At 40.5% G+C, this 18,234-nt stretch overlaps 1 protein-coding gene across 1 annotated transcript in view; it reads left to right on the forward strand.

Annotated features, from left to right (window-relative positions):
- Positions 1-396: 396 nt before the first annotated feature.
- si:ch211-266g18.10 (nucleolar protein dao-5) overlaps positions 397-18,234 on the forward strand; it is a 157,221-nt gene continuing 139,383 nt past the window's right edge. The window contains exons 1-10 of the mRNA XM_065012940.1: positions 397-760; positions 11,610-11,816; positions 11,971-12,054; positions 12,148-12,240; positions 12,791-12,934; positions 13,065-13,163; positions 13,254-13,373; positions 13,891-14,010; positions 14,885-14,935; positions 15,129-15,155. Of these exons, the coding sequence (XP_064869012.1) occupies positions 739-760; positions 11,610-11,816; positions 11,971-12,054; positions 12,148-12,240; positions 12,791-12,934; positions 13,065-13,163; positions 13,254-13,373; positions 13,891-14,010; positions 14,885-14,935; positions 15,129-15,155 (967 nt within the window). The 5' untranslated portion in view covers positions 397-738. The remainder of the gene's footprint in view (positions 761-11,609; positions 11,817-11,970; positions 12,055-12,147; positions 12,241-12,790; positions 12,935-13,064; positions 13,164-13,253; positions 13,374-13,890; positions 14,011-14,884; positions 14,936-15,128; positions 15,156-18,234) is intronic.

Raw genomic sequence — 18,234 nt, forward strand, 5'->3', positions numbered from 1 at the left:
ATTTCAATTTAAAAAGGGAAAAACATTTGAAATAAATAGCTTTTACATTTAATTGTATTACATATTCACAGATTGAATTAAAGAATGATGATTGGGAAGGCATCACATTTCGATTTCCCTTCTATTTATGCTGCAGTGTTGTCGTTTCCTTTCCTTAGTAGCTGTCACTTAACCTCTGACGTTGAGTCCATCTGTCCATCTACAAGACTTGTGATACCCCTTCCAGTTGAGTTCTCCCTGGTCAGACCACTGAGCACAACCCCCAACAGCCAAAAAAGGCCTGAGAGAGCGACTGTTGCATTGAGCCCTGACTAAGAATAAACTAGGCTGTGGTGGGATAAGGTTACCTTGAAGCCCCCTTGTGCTATACCCATGTGAGGCACCAATAATACTGGGTGGGCATTTCAGCAGGGATCTGCAGTCTCTCCCCTGCCCTATTCTTAGCTTTCCCCACTCCTGTTTTGCTCTCCTTCGCCATCATACGTATACATTTTCCGCAATGCTTCAAAACAGGCAGCTTTGAAATTCCAATCACCTTTTCATTTTAACTTTTTTTTCCAACTTTTTCTAACAAATTCAACCTGTGGATTATATTGGGAAAAATAAGGGGCACTACCTTCATTGATACGGTCACAATTTCCTTAATCAGTGGATTCCAATTCGATTTGAAAGACATTGCTAACCACTTGAATAAAAGCTTTCCAAACGACACACTTGAAATTAAGTTTTCATATCAACATGCCTGAAGCAGCCCCTGAAGGTACGTCTTTCAAAGCGTTCTGCATGTTCACTTTGTGTGGAGCAGAATTGTTTGCTAAAACAGTTTGCATCATTAAAGCAATATACTATTTGGATTACTTTTGTTTCTCTGGCATCTCATGATGAGGAAATGTGTTGAAAGTTGATTGCTAAAAATACTGCATATACTATTAGCACTTTTTCCCCTGTAACATGACAGCTGAAGTGCCCGCTATTTCAAGGCTATAAAGCATCTTATGATAGTATTTAACGTCTTTCTCCACCTTATGTAACACAGCAAAAAATGTTCATATTTAACTACGGGTGCTAAATAAAGTCTCCAGGACTTAGTGTTTGAATGTAATGTGTGACGCAGTATTTGTCAGTGACACCTAGCATTGAATCACAAATGTCACCAACTGTGAATATTTAAAAGGTCTGTATTGCTCAGTTGAGTGTGTGGTATGTAGTTATTCATTCACCATCCTTCATTTATTTTTTATTGGAGGAAGTGAATCATGCAATACATGAGCTGTGTTCGAATACCCATACTAACATGCTGTATACTACATACCTAGTGAGTGTATATACTACATAAAATTAGTTAATTTTAAGCATACTGTAAATGAACAGTATCCTTTCAGTTGAGCGTGCTAGCGCTTCGCCTGTCTACCGGAAGTTGATGCTGTTGCTATGCAACCTCTTGCTAGCGTGTTAGCAGAACAAATGACTAGCTAGACATTTTACAGACCGAGCGTTGTCAGATTGTCTGTTTGTAAATTCAGAGTTCTTGGAGCGTCGCTCTGGCTGAGGAGTAGAGTTGATCCCAGTGTTCTGACCTCACAACAGCAGTCAAGCACCCAAGCTAACTTGGCTTGCTACTTCCAGACACAAATTAAAGAACACCTCACTCTGACCATTTTACTCACCCTAGCAGAGCTGGTTAGGCTGTTCATGTTATCCAGAGTGCTGGTGACTGTAACTGTGCTGCTGGCAACAATGTAATAATGTTGTTTCTTGCCAACGTTTACTGACATCAGCCATATTCAAAGGGTGGTGAGCATTCGTATATTCATCAGTTATTCTGCACTCCAGCACACTCAGACCACGAGAGTGCTGTGAAATCGGAAAAGATAGTCAGAATCAAACAAATCAAATCAAATTTATTCATATAGCCCTTCGTACATCAGCTGATATCTCAAAGTGCTGTACAGAAACCCAGCCTAAAACCCCAAACAGCAAGCAATGCAGGTGTAGAAGAACGGTGGCTAGGAAAAACTCCCTAGAAAGGCCAAAACCTAGGAAGAAACCTAGAGAGGAACCAGGCTATGTGGGGTGGCCAGTCCTCTTCTGGCTGTGCCGGGTGGAGATTATAACAGAACATGGCCAAGATGTTCAAATGTTCATAAATGACCAGCATGGTCAAATAATAATATCGAGGGTGCTACCTGTCGAGGGTGCAGCAAGTCAGTACCTCAGGAGTGAATGTCAGTTGGCTTTTCATAGCCGATCATTAAGTGTATCTCTACCACTCCTGCTGTCTCTAGAGAGTTGAAAACAGCAGGTTTGGGACAGGTAGCACATCCGGTGAACAGGTCAGGCAGGCAGAACAGTTGAAACTGGAGCAGCAGCACGGCCACGTGGACTGGGGACAGAAAGGAGTCATCATGCCAGGTCCTAGGGCTCAGGTCCTCTGAGAGAAAGAGAGAGAGCATACATACTTAAATTCACACAGGACACCGGATAAGACAGGAGAAGTAATCCAGATATAACAAACTGACCCTAGCACCCCGACACATAAACTACTGCAGCATAAATACTGGAGGCTGAGTAGGGGTCAGGAGACACTGTGACACATGATACCCCCGGACAGGGCCAAACAGGAAGGACATAACACCACTAGAGGGATATCTTCAACCACCAACTTACCATCCTGAGACAAGGCTGAGTATAGCCCACAAAGATCTCCGCCACGGCACAACCCAAGGGGGGGCGCCAACCCAGACAGGAAGATCACATCAGTGACTCAACCCACTCAAGTGACGTACCCCTCCTAGGGACAGCATAAAATAGCACCAGTAAGCCAGTGACTCAGCCCCTGTAATAGGGTTAGAGGCAGAGAATCCCAGTGGAAAGAGGGGAACCGGCCAGGCAGAGACAGCAAGGGCGGTTCGTTGCTCCAGACCCTTTCCGTTCACCTTCACACTCCTGGGTCAGACTACACTCAATCATATGTCCCACTGAAGAGATGAGTTTTCAGTAAAGACTTAAAAGGTTGAGACCGAGTTTGCGTCTCTCACATGGGTAGGCAGACCATTCCATAAATATGGAGCTCTATAGGAGAAAGCCCTTGCCTCCAGCTGTTTTCTTAGAAATTCTAGGGACAATTAGGAGGCCTGCGTCTTGTGACCGTATCGTACGTGTAGGTATGTACGGCAGGACCATTAATTAACAATGCAGTTCGTAAGGATAGCGTAGCTAACAAATTGTCAGCCAACATAATGTGTAACGTAACTTAATAAAACTGTAATAAAACTTAATCTACTCCAATTTCAGAGCATTCTCATGTAGAATAACTGACAAATTTACAAACGCTCTACACCCATTGATTATGTCAGTAAACGTTGACAAAAACAGAATAGTTAAATTGTTAGCTTGGGTCATTGAACGCTCGAATCAACACTACTTCTCGGCCAGAGCGTCCAGTGTGCGCTCTGAAATTACAAACTGACAATGCTCAGGATTTACAAACGCCCAGAGCGGACTCCAGATTGAATTTACGAACACACCAAAAATTGTAAATTGTTTAGCTAGTCATTTGTTCTGCTAACAAGCTAGCAACAGCATCAACTTTCGGTAGACAGGCAAAGCTCTAGTATGCTCAACTGAAAGGATAACATTTGTTTACAGTATACTAAAATGAACTAATAGTATGTAGTATATACTCATAAAGTATGTAGTATACAGTATGTTAGTATGGGTTTTCAAACACAGCTAATGAACCAAACTGATGTGATTATAGTGTGATGTGATTATAGATTATGATAGAATGGTAAATCTGTATCCAGTACAGAAATACATTTCACATAACACATTTCAAGGGGGAAATGGTGTACAGATTCTTATAAAACTGTACATACAAGGGCAAAATTATGTTTTAGATATCGGAAGGGATGAATGGTTTAAGGGGGGGGGGGTCCGGAGATCCTGTTAGGGCATAGGGTGGAAAGCTTGTCACACACACACATATTAACTCCACAATGACATTCTAGATGATTCTGTGCATCCAACTTGTGGCAATAGTTTGGAGAAGGCCCTTTCCTGTTTCAGCATGACAATTCCCCTGTGCACAAAGTGAGGTCCATACAGAAATGGTTTGTCAAGATGGGTGTGGAAGAACTTGATTTACCTGCACTGAGCCCTGACCTCAACCCCATCGAACCACTTTGGGATGAATTGGAACGCCGACTGCGAGCCAGCCTTAAAAGCCCAACATCAGTGCCCGGCCTCACTAATGCTCTTGTGGATGAATGGAAGCAAGTCCCTGCAGCAATGTTTCAACATCTGTTACACAGAGCGAACACAGGGGAGCCCAAGAGCGGACTCAGATGCAGAAGCAGGGATGGATGAACCAAAATGTGTTTTTGTTTACAGAGAGATGAGATGTGCAGAACTGGGGTAGCTCAGATGAATTACAGAAAAAAACAGAAATGTAGAGGTTGGAGTTGACTGAGTTTAACAGAGTAAACAGGTCCTGATGAGAATCCAAGGCAGTGGTGGTGAGTGAAGACCAGAGGAAGGTGGTTGGGTGGTGAGATGTGGTACAGGAGCCAGAGACAGAGCAGTAACTGCAACGAGAGGACAAAACGGTGTAAGGCAGGGAAACAAGCACAGCAGAGTAATAGGAGTAAAGAGTAAAGGCTAAGCTAACAACTGACTGAGCAGGAGGGAGTGAGAGAGGGCGAGAGTGTGAGAATGTACAGGGGGAGAACAGCAGGTTAGGATGACACTGGATGAACACCAGATGGCGTAGTGGGAGCAGATGTGACAATATCTAGTGAAAAGCCTTCAAAGAAGAGTGGAAGCTGTTATAACAGCCAAGGCAGGACCAACTCCATATTAATGCCCATGAAATTGGAATGAGATGATTGACAAGCAGGTGTCCACATACTTTTGGTCACATAGTGTGCAGTAATAGAGTGTGAACATACCATTGAATGTTGATCCCGACTCCTGAGTCTCGCCTGACCGTATTCTGTCAGCATCCACTCGTCATTCTGGAAGGTTTTCTTTAAATGACAGGAACAAAGTTGAAGATGTGGTACTGTTTTGGTGTGTTCGGTTTTAGCCTACCAGGTGTGCCGGGTCAGTGCCAGCGGCATTTTCATCTCGTTAAACTCGATGGAGCAGCCAAAAAAAAAAATATTTCAACCAGTGAAAAAAAACTAAATGAATGAACAATATGAGCGGCTGAGCAGAGGAGACCCAGTCCGTCCGAACAGAGTCGGATTAACTCATTTGGGGCACCAGGGCACCTACCTCAAGAGAGTCTCCTAACCCGCCCAAAATATATATATATTTTTTTGGGGGGGGTTAAACAGACTTATTTAGGAAAACAGCTAACTTCCTGCATTTCAACACATTTTGCCATGGGCAGAGAAAAAATGTGCAGTCTTATAATGCTTTTCTACATATTTTGTCATGCGGCTGAGAGACAAAGTTGCTGTTTTATAGCTCATCTCATGCTATTCTTTACATTTTGCCATGAGGATGAGAGAAAATTATAATTTCCTGCAATTCTACACATTTTGCTGTTGTTTATGACGTGTTCATATGCTATCTGGGGGAACCCTGACCTCCAAGGGGCCCCCAACCCAAAATAAATTAAATTGAGTTGAAATAAATTATTGTTGAGGACGAATCGACCTGTTCTGTGGGAATTTCGCCTATGGTTTGACGCCATATGATGTGCTCTGTTGTACTCAAATCCCGGGCTCCAGCTGTAATATTAATCAGCTGTCATAAGAGAGCTTTAGCCACATATTTGTGGATAATAAGTCTAAGGCCGCATCCAGAAATAACCCCTAGGCAATTGTGTCATTCTGAAAGGATTGGATAGGTTTAAGCTAAGCAATATGGCAAAATGTTCACCACGTCTATCAGAGGGCAACATTTTTGACATTACATTTGAGTCATTTAGTAATGTAGTTCCGCACCCAAAAATGCCTTGACTCTTCTGGGTTAGTTGTATGAACAGTGCTTCTCTGGAGTATGTTGTAGTATTGTGCAAAGGGTTCCGGGTTAGCATCCAGGGTAAGGAAGAAAAGGACGCATTATGGGCTGGCCATATAAATAAGTAAAATATTAAATATGAATACTTTATTTTGACCGAGATTAGCATGGACAGAAAGACTCGCCAATCTCACATAAAGCATCAGAGCGAGCGAAACAACGCCCTCTCTGTCTCAGTATGTGTAGCCCACGTATCTGATGTTGTCTGGCCAAAAACAGTATGGCATGACATACTCTTTTTGGCCAAACAGAATTTTTATTCATTTTGGATTCCCATTAGCTGCTGCCAAGACACCAGCTACTCTTCCTGTGCCCTCAGGCCCCTACTCTACTACCACATATCAACAACACAAAATCCATGTGTACGTGTGGGTATAGTGCTTATGTTACTGTGTGTTTGTATGCATGTGTTTGTGCCTATATTTGTGGGTTGCTTCACAGTCCTCGCTGTTCCATAATGTGTATTTGTATCTGCTTTTTAAACTAATTTTACTGCTTGCTTCAGTTATTTGATGTGGAATAGTGTTACATGTAGTCATGGCTCTATGTAGTACTGTGCACCTCCCATAGTCTGTTCTGGACTTGGGGACTGTGTGAAGAGACCTCTGGTGGCATGTCTTGTGGGGTACGCATGGGTGTCCGAGCTGTGTGCCATTAGTTCAAACAGACAACATGTTAATACTTCTCACAAATACAAGTAGTGATGTGAGTCAATCTCTCCTTCACTTTGAGCCAGGAGAGATTGACATGCATATTATTAATGTTACCTCTCTGTGTACATCCAAGGGCCAGCCGTGCTGCCCTGTTCTGAGCCAATTGCAATTTTCTTAAGTCCCTCTTTATGGCACTTGACCACACAACTGAACAGGTGGAACAAAACTAGGGCCTGTAGGACCTGCCTTTTTGATAGTGCTGTTAAGAATGCAGAGCAGCTATTTATTATGGACAGAATTCTCCCCATCCTAGTTACTTTTGTATCAATATATTTTGACCATGACAGTTCAACTTGCTCAATCACCACATTGTTCATTACAAGATTTAGTTGAGGTTTAGGGTTTAGTGAATGATTTTTCCCAAATACAATGCTTTTAGGTTTAGAAATATTTTGGACTAACATATCTCCTTTCCACCCATTCTGAAACTAACTGCAGCTAAGTTAAGTGTTGCAGTCAACTTCTGTGACTGTGGTAGCTGACGTGTATAGTGTTCAGTTATCCATATACATACACACTAGCTTTCCTCAAATATCGCATTAAAGAACACCCTCTGTGTTCTGTTAGACAGGTAACTTTTCATCCATAATATAGCAGTGGGTGTAAAGCGATAACACATATGTTTTTCCAGCAACGGACTATGATCAATAATGTCAAAAGCCGCACTGAAGTCTAACAATCCCCGCAATCTTTTCATCGTCAATTTCTCTCAGCCAATCATCAGTCATTTGTGTAAGTGCTATGCTTGTTGTATGTCCTTCCCTTTAAGCATGCTGAAAGTCTGTCTATTTGTTTACTGTAAAATAGCATTGTATCTGGTCAAACACAATCTTTTCCAAAGGTTTACAAAGGGTTGGTAGCAGGCTGATTGGTCGGCTATTTGAGCCAGTAAAGGGGGCTTATGTGTCCTTAGGTAAGGGAATAACTTTTGCTTCCTACCAGACACTTTCTAGTCAGCTTAAATTAACGATATGGCAAATAGGATTGGCAATATCATCTTCTATTATCTTCAGTAATTTTCCATCGAAGTTGTCAGACCCCGGTGGTTTGTCATTGTTGATAGACAACAATGACAAGCCTATCTATCAGATACATAGGCTAAATATAGTAAGACGGGGGTGTTGTTCCCTCGGTGTGGCAGTTTAAGACTTGTACATTTAAGAAAAGTTGGTCGGGTGCACCTTGCGCTGTTCGGATGCTAGTATTATTTTGGATGAACGTGCAAAGGTAACAGGGATGTAGTGCTTCCTTAGCACGGGGGCTAAATAAGTTCTAAATAATTAAGTGATAATGCCAGAGAAGCCGGTATTTGGCGGATATATTGGCATGGGTGTTTGTCTCGGGCCGGCAAACTGTGCCAATATATCCTCTAAATACCTGATTCAAGGGCGTTATCACTTTTATACAACAGGTTACCAACATATTCAAATAATGATTGACATATTTAACAAAAATATATATGTTATTTTGATTAATTAATTAGTAATATTTCATCCTTCCACAAGATATTGCTACCCAAGCCGGCTGGTTGTTCGTTCTATCGGTTCAGTTGCCAGAGACTCAATCCAGTCATTAAGTATTTTTTTCTATATCTATGGACATTAGCTTCCTCTAAATGTTCCATTATCATACTGGTTGGTAACATTCTTATCCCTTGCTTCCTAGCTAGCCAACAATTTACAGCTAATTTACAGTCACGTCAAACAGTGCTGCCATAATAACAACAAAAGAAGCTGCATTTGCATATGTTTAGGCTGTTTTCTAGTGACATTTATTCGGATACATTCATAACAATGAGCTAATGAGGCGCAATTTCGCCTGGCATAAAACATTTGCTCTCTCATCAGGACACTGTTGTTCAGAGGAGTTAACCTAACACACAGCTAACAGAATCACTGAAGCCGGAAAGACTGCAAACTAGCTGCACTTCGTTTTGTTTGACATTTTCTCAATGAACATTTCTTTGTAAATATCCATAAAAAATGATGCCAGCTGATTCATGATTTGGCATGGGTGTTCCGACTCCCGACACGGTCAATATTTTGGGACAGCTGGAGATCGAATTTGAATATTGAAACAATGATGTCGGAGAGACAGACAGAATGGTTTATACAAATCTCTGATTTTGAAAACGAAATGGTAGTCTAAAAGAAAAAAATACATGTGAGATAATGTCTAGATGCTTTTTATAGTGGAGATCAAGTCTATAAATTGCCTGGCTGTGCTGATGAGACAGTGAATTGCGCAGTCAGATGGAACAGAGTAAATAGGCATTTTAACGTCAAAGATTTAGCCGGTGGTAACTTGTGGATTAGACACCGGCTGGAACGTGGGTTTAACCAATCAGCATTCAAGATTAGACCCATCTGTTGTGTAAATTGTATTTAATTACCACAAAAATTCCATGAAAATTATACAATGATAAACTACACTGAACAAAAATATAATGCAACATGCAACAATTTATAAGATTTTACTGAGTTACAGTTCATATAAGGAAATCAGTCAATTGAAATGAATTCATTAGGCCCTAATCACATGACTGGGAACACAGATATTAATATATTGGTCACAGATACCTTGGTAGGGGTGTGGATCAGAAAACCAGTCAGTATCTGGTGTGATCACCATTTGCCTCATGCAGTGCGACACACCTCCTTTCCATTGCGTTGATCAGGCTGTTGATTGTGGCCTCTAATGTTGTCCCAGTCTTCTGCAATGGTTGTGCGAAGTGGCTGGATATTGGCGGGAACTGGAACATGCTGTCGTACACGTCAATCCATAGCATCCAAACATGCTCAATGGGTGACATGTCTGGGGAGTATGCAGGCCATTGAGGTACTCTAAAATTTTCGGCTTACAGGAATTGTGTACGATCCTTGCGACATGGGGTCGTTCATTATCATGTTGAAACATGAGGATGAATGGCACGACAATGGGCCTCAGCACCTCGTCACGGTACCTCTGTCCATTCAAATTGCCATCTGTAAAAGGCAATTGTGTTCATTGTCCATAGTGCCCATACCATAACCCCACCACCACCATGGGACAGTCTGTTCACAATGTTGACATCAGCAAACTGCTCGCCCACACGACACCATACACGCTGGCTGCCATCTGCCCAAAACAGTTGAATCCGAGAGTCATCCATGAAGAGCAAATCTCTTTCATCGAAGGTGAGCATTTGCTCACTGAGGTCGGTTATGATGCCGAACTGCAGTCAGGTAAAGACTTTGGTGAGGAAAACGAGCACACAGATGAGCTTCCCTGAGACAGTTTCTGACAGTTTGTGTAAGTTATTTGGTTGTGCAAACCGACAATTTCATCAGCTGCCCGAGTGGCTGGTCTCAGATGATCCTGCAGGTAAAGATGCCAGATGTGGAGGTCCTGAGCTGGCATGGTTACACATGGTCTGCGGTTGTGAGGTCGTTTGGACGTAGTGCCAAATTCTCCAAAACGAAGTTGGAGGCAACTTATGGCAGGCAACAGCTCTGGTGGACAATACTGCAGTCAGCGTGTCAATTGCACGCTCCCTCAACTTCAGACATCTGTGGCATGGTGTTGTGTGACAAAACTGCATATTTTAGAGTGCCATTTTATTGTCCCCAGCACAAGATGCACCTGTGTAATGATCATGCTGTTTGAACATCTTCTTCATAAGCCACACCTGTCAGGTAGATGGATTTTCTTGGAAAAGGAAAAATGCTCACTAAATGGGATGTAAAACCATTTTTGCACAAAATTTGAGAGAAATAAGCTGCTTGTGTGCATGGACACCTTCTGGGAATTTTAATTTCAGCTTAAACATGGGACCAATTAAACATGGGACCAAAACTTCACATGTGCCGTTTATAAAAAAAAAATACAAAAAGTATTCATACCCCTTGACTTATTACACATTTTGTTGTTACAGCCTGAATAAAAAATTGATTGAATAGATGTTTTTCTCACCCATCTACACACAATACCCCATAAGTTCTAGAGCGTTGAAAGATTCCAAAAGCACAGTGGTCTCCATCATTGGGAATTGGAAAAAAACATGGAACTACCCAGATTCTGCCTAGTTCTGGCCGTCCGACCAAACTGAGCAACCGGGGCAAGAAGGACCTTGGTCAGGGAGGTGACCAAGAACCCAATGACTACTCTGACAGAACTACAGAGTTTCTTGGCTGAGATGGGAGAACCTGCCAGAAGGACAACGTCTCTACAGCACACCACCAATCTGGACTTTATGGGAGAGCAGCCAGATGGAACCACTCCTGAGGCACATGACAGCACCCCTGGAATTTGCAAAAATGCACGTGAAGGACTGAGATCATAAGGCAAATTATTATGTGGTCGGATGAGACAAACATTTTACTCTTTGGTCTAAATAAAATGCGCTGTCTGGAGAAAACCAGTCACAGCTCATCACCTGTCTAACACCATCCCTACCGTGAAGCATGGTGGTGGCATCATCATGTTATGGGGATGCTTTATAGTGGCAGGGAGACTGGTAAGAATAGATAGAGGGAACAAATGGAGCCAAATACAGGCTAGTCCTTCATGAGAACCTGCTTCAGAGTACTAACAACCTTAGACTGGGGCAAAGATTTACAGTCAAACTATTTGTGTTGTATTTATTTGTGTTAACTGGGTATTGAAAACAATTATACTGCCATGTACTTAACAGGACGTGTACATATTCCAAGCTTTGTGGCATATTTAAAGATATCACTACTATAATAGGAAATATCACTGACATAATAGCTACCTGATTTGTTGAATTGCTACTCCTCACTCAGCCCCAAGATGAATCACTAGTATAGAGTAAGTATGACGATCATGCATTACTGGCAGCAATTTAAAGCTTTCTCATGCTTCCAGGTGCAGCGGTGGAGTCCATCTCAGCTGCTGTAGCCGATGGGCTGAATGGGAACGTGGTGCCCCCATCATCCCCTCCTAAGGCCCAAGGGTTTGGAATACTCAAACTAACCTTTTCTGTAGAGTTAGTGGTGACTATTAGCCTCCTTCTCTCCTGGATTACTGCAGGCTTCATGATGTTTGATGTTGTAGAATATAAAGGGGTCACTGGTAAGTCTATCTTTCATTGACATTTGTTAAGTCTAATGGAGACCATTAGTTTGAAAATATTTGAACATATTTAATGTTTTACAGTATTCATTTTTTTCCCCAAACCCTTACCCTAACCCTAGTTCCCAATGTTTTTCACAATGCTTTTTTGCAGACATTCAAGATGTAGTTTTGGATCCCATGAAAGCTGTGAATGATGCTGTAGAGGGAATGTCCAACATGTTCTATGAGGCTCAAGGTAGCTATATATATCTTGTAATATTTTTACGCAGAATCCTGTCCTATTTAAAAACTGTGTAAAGCAATATACATTTTCTTACTGTGTCCTCAGAATGTGCATTTGCTCCTCATTTGAGTCTGGACCACATGAATGCTGTCAAAGATGTAAAAGACTTATTTGTGGACTTCCTCTCTGATGATGATGGTATAAGGATGCCCAATGGTGTTAAAGTGGTCTTATGTTCTTGAAATGTTTTGGGATTTTTTTGGGGGGAGGTTAAATTTGTTTTGTTTCCTAACGTTAATGAACGTTAGGCCGGGATTCCAAGTAACACAGATTAATGATATTGCACTGTACTTGACTTGGCACTGCAATATTGATTAGTACTTGCAACTTCCTATCACGGAAATACATCACAGAAACACAACTCTTCTGAAAATCTGTATTTAATTCCAACATTATATGCCACGTTCAATCATTCAAAATGCTAATTAAAAAGCTGCACAACCTGATTATAAATAGAATAAAAATGCTAGAATTTCTTTTTATAGGCTTGGTGATTTTTCCTTAGATCCACCTACGACACATAATCTACACATTCATGTCAAGTGCTGTGCAATAATTAGTAATTTGTGCCACCCCCACTGTATTAATTTAAAACACCAAAATACACCTAACTTCTGCAACTATTTAGATATTACTATATTGGACTAGTAAATTAATATGACATATTTGAACATGTTTATTTTCTCAGGAAACCTTTACCTGAGCTACATTGACCCGGTGATTATTGGCAGAGGTGTGTTCAATGTCACCAATAACTCTATATGTGGAGTCGTGGGTTACATACAAGGCACACTCTGTGTTCTATTGGATGCCATATTGGATATCTTGCAGGGTATGTCCACATTGTTATAACATTATTTTTAATTTTTTAATATAATTATTTTATTTCTTTGTTGGTATGGATAAAAAGTAAATGTCCTTAATACATGTGATGAGCTCTCCATATTTTCTTCTATGCTCAGCCCTTCTCCATGCAGTGAACATCAATGCAGTAGACATAGTGCATGTTATCACTGACTGTACAAGTTCTACTGGAACCTACATTTGGGACCTGCTGCCAGGTATGCACTTCTGTAGAACTATTTACTGCAAAATAGTTCAAATCAATGCATGGATTATCAGAATTTTCAGTTCACCTCTCCTATGAACAGGTATCCCTCAAGAAGTGAACATCGATCCCATACTGGTTCTCAGAAGAATGTTTGGGATTGTCATTGAGCAGAAGAACATACTTGTGGACTATGTCTCCAACTTGCTAATAGGCGATCAAGGTACTTATAAATAGCAACAAGCTTAGCAAGTACCTTGTATTAGAGCACATGTCAAACTCATTCCACGGAAATGTCTACGGGTTTTCGCTCCACCCTTGTACTTCATAGATTAATTCAGGTCACTCATTAGTGAGGAACTCCCCTCACCTGGTTGTCTAGGTCTTAATTGAAAGGAAAAACCAAAACCCTGCAGACACTCGGCCCTCCATGGAATGAGTTTGACACCCCTGTATTAGTGGGTATTTTCAGAGAACAGTAATAATAATGTATGAATTCGCTTATTCAATTGCTATGAAGCTGTGTTACTGTATGTCATGTCTTGGAAGTTACCATTGAACAAGCCTAGCCTCTAGCCATTCTTGGTTCATGGTGTGTCTGGGAACACAAGACCACCACTGAACTTAATATTAGGACGAAGAAGAAAAAAACATCTCTTTCAAAGATCAAGTTCTTTCAATCCAATTATTTTCATATCCTAATGGAACACCACCAGCTAATGGTCTTTTTGCATCTTTAGGGGTCATTCCTGTGATGAACTTTGACCCTATGAAAGTGGTCACAGATGCAGTGCTTGAGATTGCAGATGGGAAAAACATGTTCATGGATTATCTGTCCAACATGCTTATGGATGATAAAGGTATACCTGGTTATGTGTGACCATCATATGCATTCTATGACATAGGAACAATAATAGGACATAGATAATGTGACATGTGACATACAGTCAGGTCCAACATTATTGGCACCATTGATAAAGATTGCTCAGTATTTGTATTATTTATCAAGGGTGCTAATCATTTTGGACCTGACATCAATAACGTACCATCTCATTCATGATACTGTTCTGGCTATACACAGAGTGTACAAAACATTAGGAACTCTTTCCAGGACATAGACTGATCAGGTGAATTCATATGAAGCTATGATTCCTTACTGATGTCACCTGTTAAGTCCACTTCAATCAGTGTTGATGAAGGGGAGGAAACAATTTCAAGAAGGGTTTTTAATCCTTAAGACATGGATTTTGTATGTGTGCCATTCAGAGGCTGAATGGGCAAGACAAAAGATTGAAGTGCCTTTGAACGGGATATGGTAGTATGTGCCAGCAGCACTGGTTTGAGTGTGTCAAGAACTGCAACGCTGCTGGGTTTTCACACTCAACAGTTTCCTGTGTGTGTCAAGAATGGTCCACCACCCAAAGGACATCCAGCCAACTTGGCACAACTGTGGGAAGCATTGGTGTCAACATGGGCCAGCATCTCTGTGGAATGCTTTCGACACCTTGTACATGCACTGGCGAATTTAGGCTGTTCTGATGACAAAAGGTGTTCCTAATGTTTTGTACACTCAGTGTATTTCCCTACACTGGGCCTTTACTTGTTATCTGCTCAAGTAACTCAAATGTATGCAAATCTCTTTACATAAGCGCATGATTTTCACATATGAAATTAGGAATAACACGTATGTTTCAAGATATTGACTCCCACATGTCTGTTTTCTTTTGGGTGTAGATGAACCTAGTACTATACCAGCATCTGTGATGCATGTGATAAGGAAGAAAGGTTGGTTTTTGTTCATTTCTCAGTTAGTTAATTAATAATTACCAAACTCTCTTAGAATTTGTTGAGGTTGATTTTTAAGCAAACGCTCACGATACTGTAGATTTACTATTAGGTTGTTTGATGAAATCTCTTCCCTTTCATTTCATCAATAGATTTTCAATCAAATCAATGTTTTTCCTACTTTCAATCCTAGGACAGTTTTTGCCACCCCTGGAAAAAGGTACGTAACAATCGTTCGCACACCAATTGTCACCACTACCAAAGGATGATGTTAATACAGTAACAAATGTAGAGTTTCATCAATTGTCAACTCATTTGATCCGGCTGTGGAATTCTGCTTTCACTTGGTGTGATGTTGTTTGATGACTTGAAATGTTTTTGTTTTGTTTGTTCGGTTGTGTAAATCTAGTTGTATTATAGTATGTTTTAAGGGGCGACTGAGGTTGTCACATAATATTTTTGAATGTGATCAGTTACAAGATTTTCCTCATTACAAAATGATCTACAGAATATTTTTGTTTTGTATCATCCATGGCAATAGTTGAGACAATTTGAAAATCTCGGTCTCCCGTGTTAAAATCAGCCAATCTCATTCAGTGTGCAAAGGTGTGGCTGCCTGTACTAATCATTATTGCCTTGCAAAATGGATTTGTATTTGTAACATTCTGACACTAGCTTGCTTTCCACCTAATTGGTGACAGATTTTCATGTCAATTACACGAGAATCCGCATAAGAATAAAATCAGCGCGTGATGTAGTGCACACAAAATTAAAATTAAAAATCTAAAGTTCAACATGTTTCCATTGCAGTTTCAACTATACCGATAGTTTCTTCACAAAACATGTTTGCGTTGAATAGCAAATGTTCCTACTCTTGTCTTGACACATGCACTCTAGCCAACAGTAGGTGAGATTACTATGGATAAGAGCGAGAATATTAGTATTTGTCAAACAGCAGTGTCAAGCATCGATCATCAGAATAAGACCCTCAATATTTATTGGAAGGGCGCATCAACATCACAGTGCACATTCACCACCCTGTGAAGTTCATCATAACTAGTTTCATGTGTAGCCTAAGAAACTGTATGGTTTCCCGAGTCGTAATGGGAGGAGGACAACACACCGTTACCCGTTATGGTTATTATATCAATATCAATATTATATCAATAATATCAATATTTGTGCATAAAGGCGTTTTGTGTTGGTTCATTTCTTTACTATCAAATGAGGAGAGACAAAGTTATCACACAAGTCAGAGTTATACTTAAACGAAATCTTTAATAGTGAGAGCTTTTTAATAGAAATGGCTTGTCACAACGAATCACCACCGTCTCTGATGATTCGTTGAGAGCGGCGACACAAATGCTACTGAGATCTTTTATAGTAAAAATACACCCCTTTCAACCTACATGACGAACAACAGATATATAGAATGGGTCACAAGGTTAAGATTTGTATGAAAGTTTTCATTGTATAGACCAGTGACTGGCCCGCCAACTTCAAACTGGAACCATCTATATCTGGTACCATATGGAACAGAAACATTAGCTCATGCTCTGGTATGCTCTTTAGGTTTTATCACCCAAAGACATCGTAAATCTCTCAGTGTTATCTCCCAGAGGCCCATCCACACAATAGCTATAAGAATACTCTATTATGTCGAATAAAACAACCATTTGATGCAATACAAGTATTATAACATAATTTGCAATTTTGCCACCATAGTTTCCATCGCCATTTCTCACATATTTCATTTTATAGACACCTAAAAATGTCCTGTTTCCATCATAACTGTCGTGATAAAAACATTTTAGACAGTATGACTTGGATGGAAATGTGGTTACTGAGTTGTAATAATGCTCTGTGGCGTGAACATTTTTTTTCACTATTTCATAATCTAATCTTGCATAGTGCCTTCAGAATGTATATGCATACCCCTTGACTTACTCCCCATTTTGTTTTGTTACAGCCTGAATTCAAAATGTGTTTTCTTCTCACCCATCTCAAATCAAATTGTATTTGTCACATGGGTCGAATACAACAGGACCTTACTGTGAAATGCTTACTTACAAGCCCTTAACCAATAACGCAGTTCAAGAAACAGAGTTAAGAAAATATTTACTAAATAAACAAAAGTTTTTTAAAAAGTAACACAAGAAAAATGTATAACAATAACGAGGCTATATACAGGGGGTACCAGTACCGGAGGGGGTCAATGTAAAAAATGGTGGCCATTTGATTAATTGTTCAGCAGTCTTATGGCTTGGTAGTAGAAGCTGTTAATTAACCTTTTACGGCTGTGGTCCCGGCTGTGTACAGGGACCAAAATCTGCGGATATTTCAGAGCGCCAACTGTAGTACTCAATAAAACTCACACTTTCATTAAAACACACATGCAAGGTACTCAATTAAAGCTACACTCGTTGTGAATCTAGCCAACATGTCAGATTTGTAAAATGCTTTTCGGCGAAAGCATGAGAAGCTATTATCTGATAGCATGCACCCCCCCAAAATACCTGAACGAGACCTAAACAAAAGAATTAGCGGTAGCCGGCGCTACACAAAACGCAGAAATAAAATATAAAACATTCATTACCTTTGACGAGCTTCTTTGTTGGCACTCCTATATGTCCCATAAACATCACAATTAGGTATTTTTTCGATTAAATCTGTCATTGTATACTGTCACGGTGCTGACTTTTGCCCAATGCCTGCAGCAAAAGCCTCTACCCCGTCCTCTGGCTGGGCAGAGTACTTTAGGATTTTAGTTACTTCGGTGTAACAAGGGCCTTGCCGTGCGGCCCTACCAACCCTTCTATTTATTCGTAATGGCCCTTCGCGTGAGTTGGGTTTGTTCCTTCGTTCACGTTGTCACTCCCTTATTGTCCGGTCTAGTATGAGGCCTTGGATAGATATACTCCTATTTAAATATTATTAAGCGTTATGGATTCCTCCTATATTTCCTTACCCTCAAGGTATCTTTACCTATGTATATATCAATACCTAATAACAACTCCTAGTAGTTATTATGCTCGTCAGCTAGTAGTCACTCGGAAACTAGTATTGGCATATGTTTTGACTTCCTTAAAAATATATTATTGTCCACACAATGAAATATTCTTTAGTGCAATCACTTTAACCTATAACCAGGGTCACTTTCTGTTCAGTGAGAGTGTCAAAGGCGTTTGCTCTCCAGATCGTTAATCTGGCCTAGTTGTCAAAGTTTCAAGCTTTTATTAAGTCACTCTGTTTTTTGTCTTATACACATCATTACAATTCAATGGTTATACAGTTTCTCA

The sequence above is a fragment of the Oncorhynchus nerka genome, linkage group LG28 (assembly GCF_034236695.1).
Source record: "Oncorhynchus nerka isolate Pitt River linkage group LG28, Oner_Uvic_2.0, whole genome shotgun sequence".
Taxonomy (NCBI): domain Eukaryota; kingdom Metazoa; phylum Chordata; class Actinopteri; order Salmoniformes; family Salmonidae; genus Oncorhynchus; species Oncorhynchus nerka.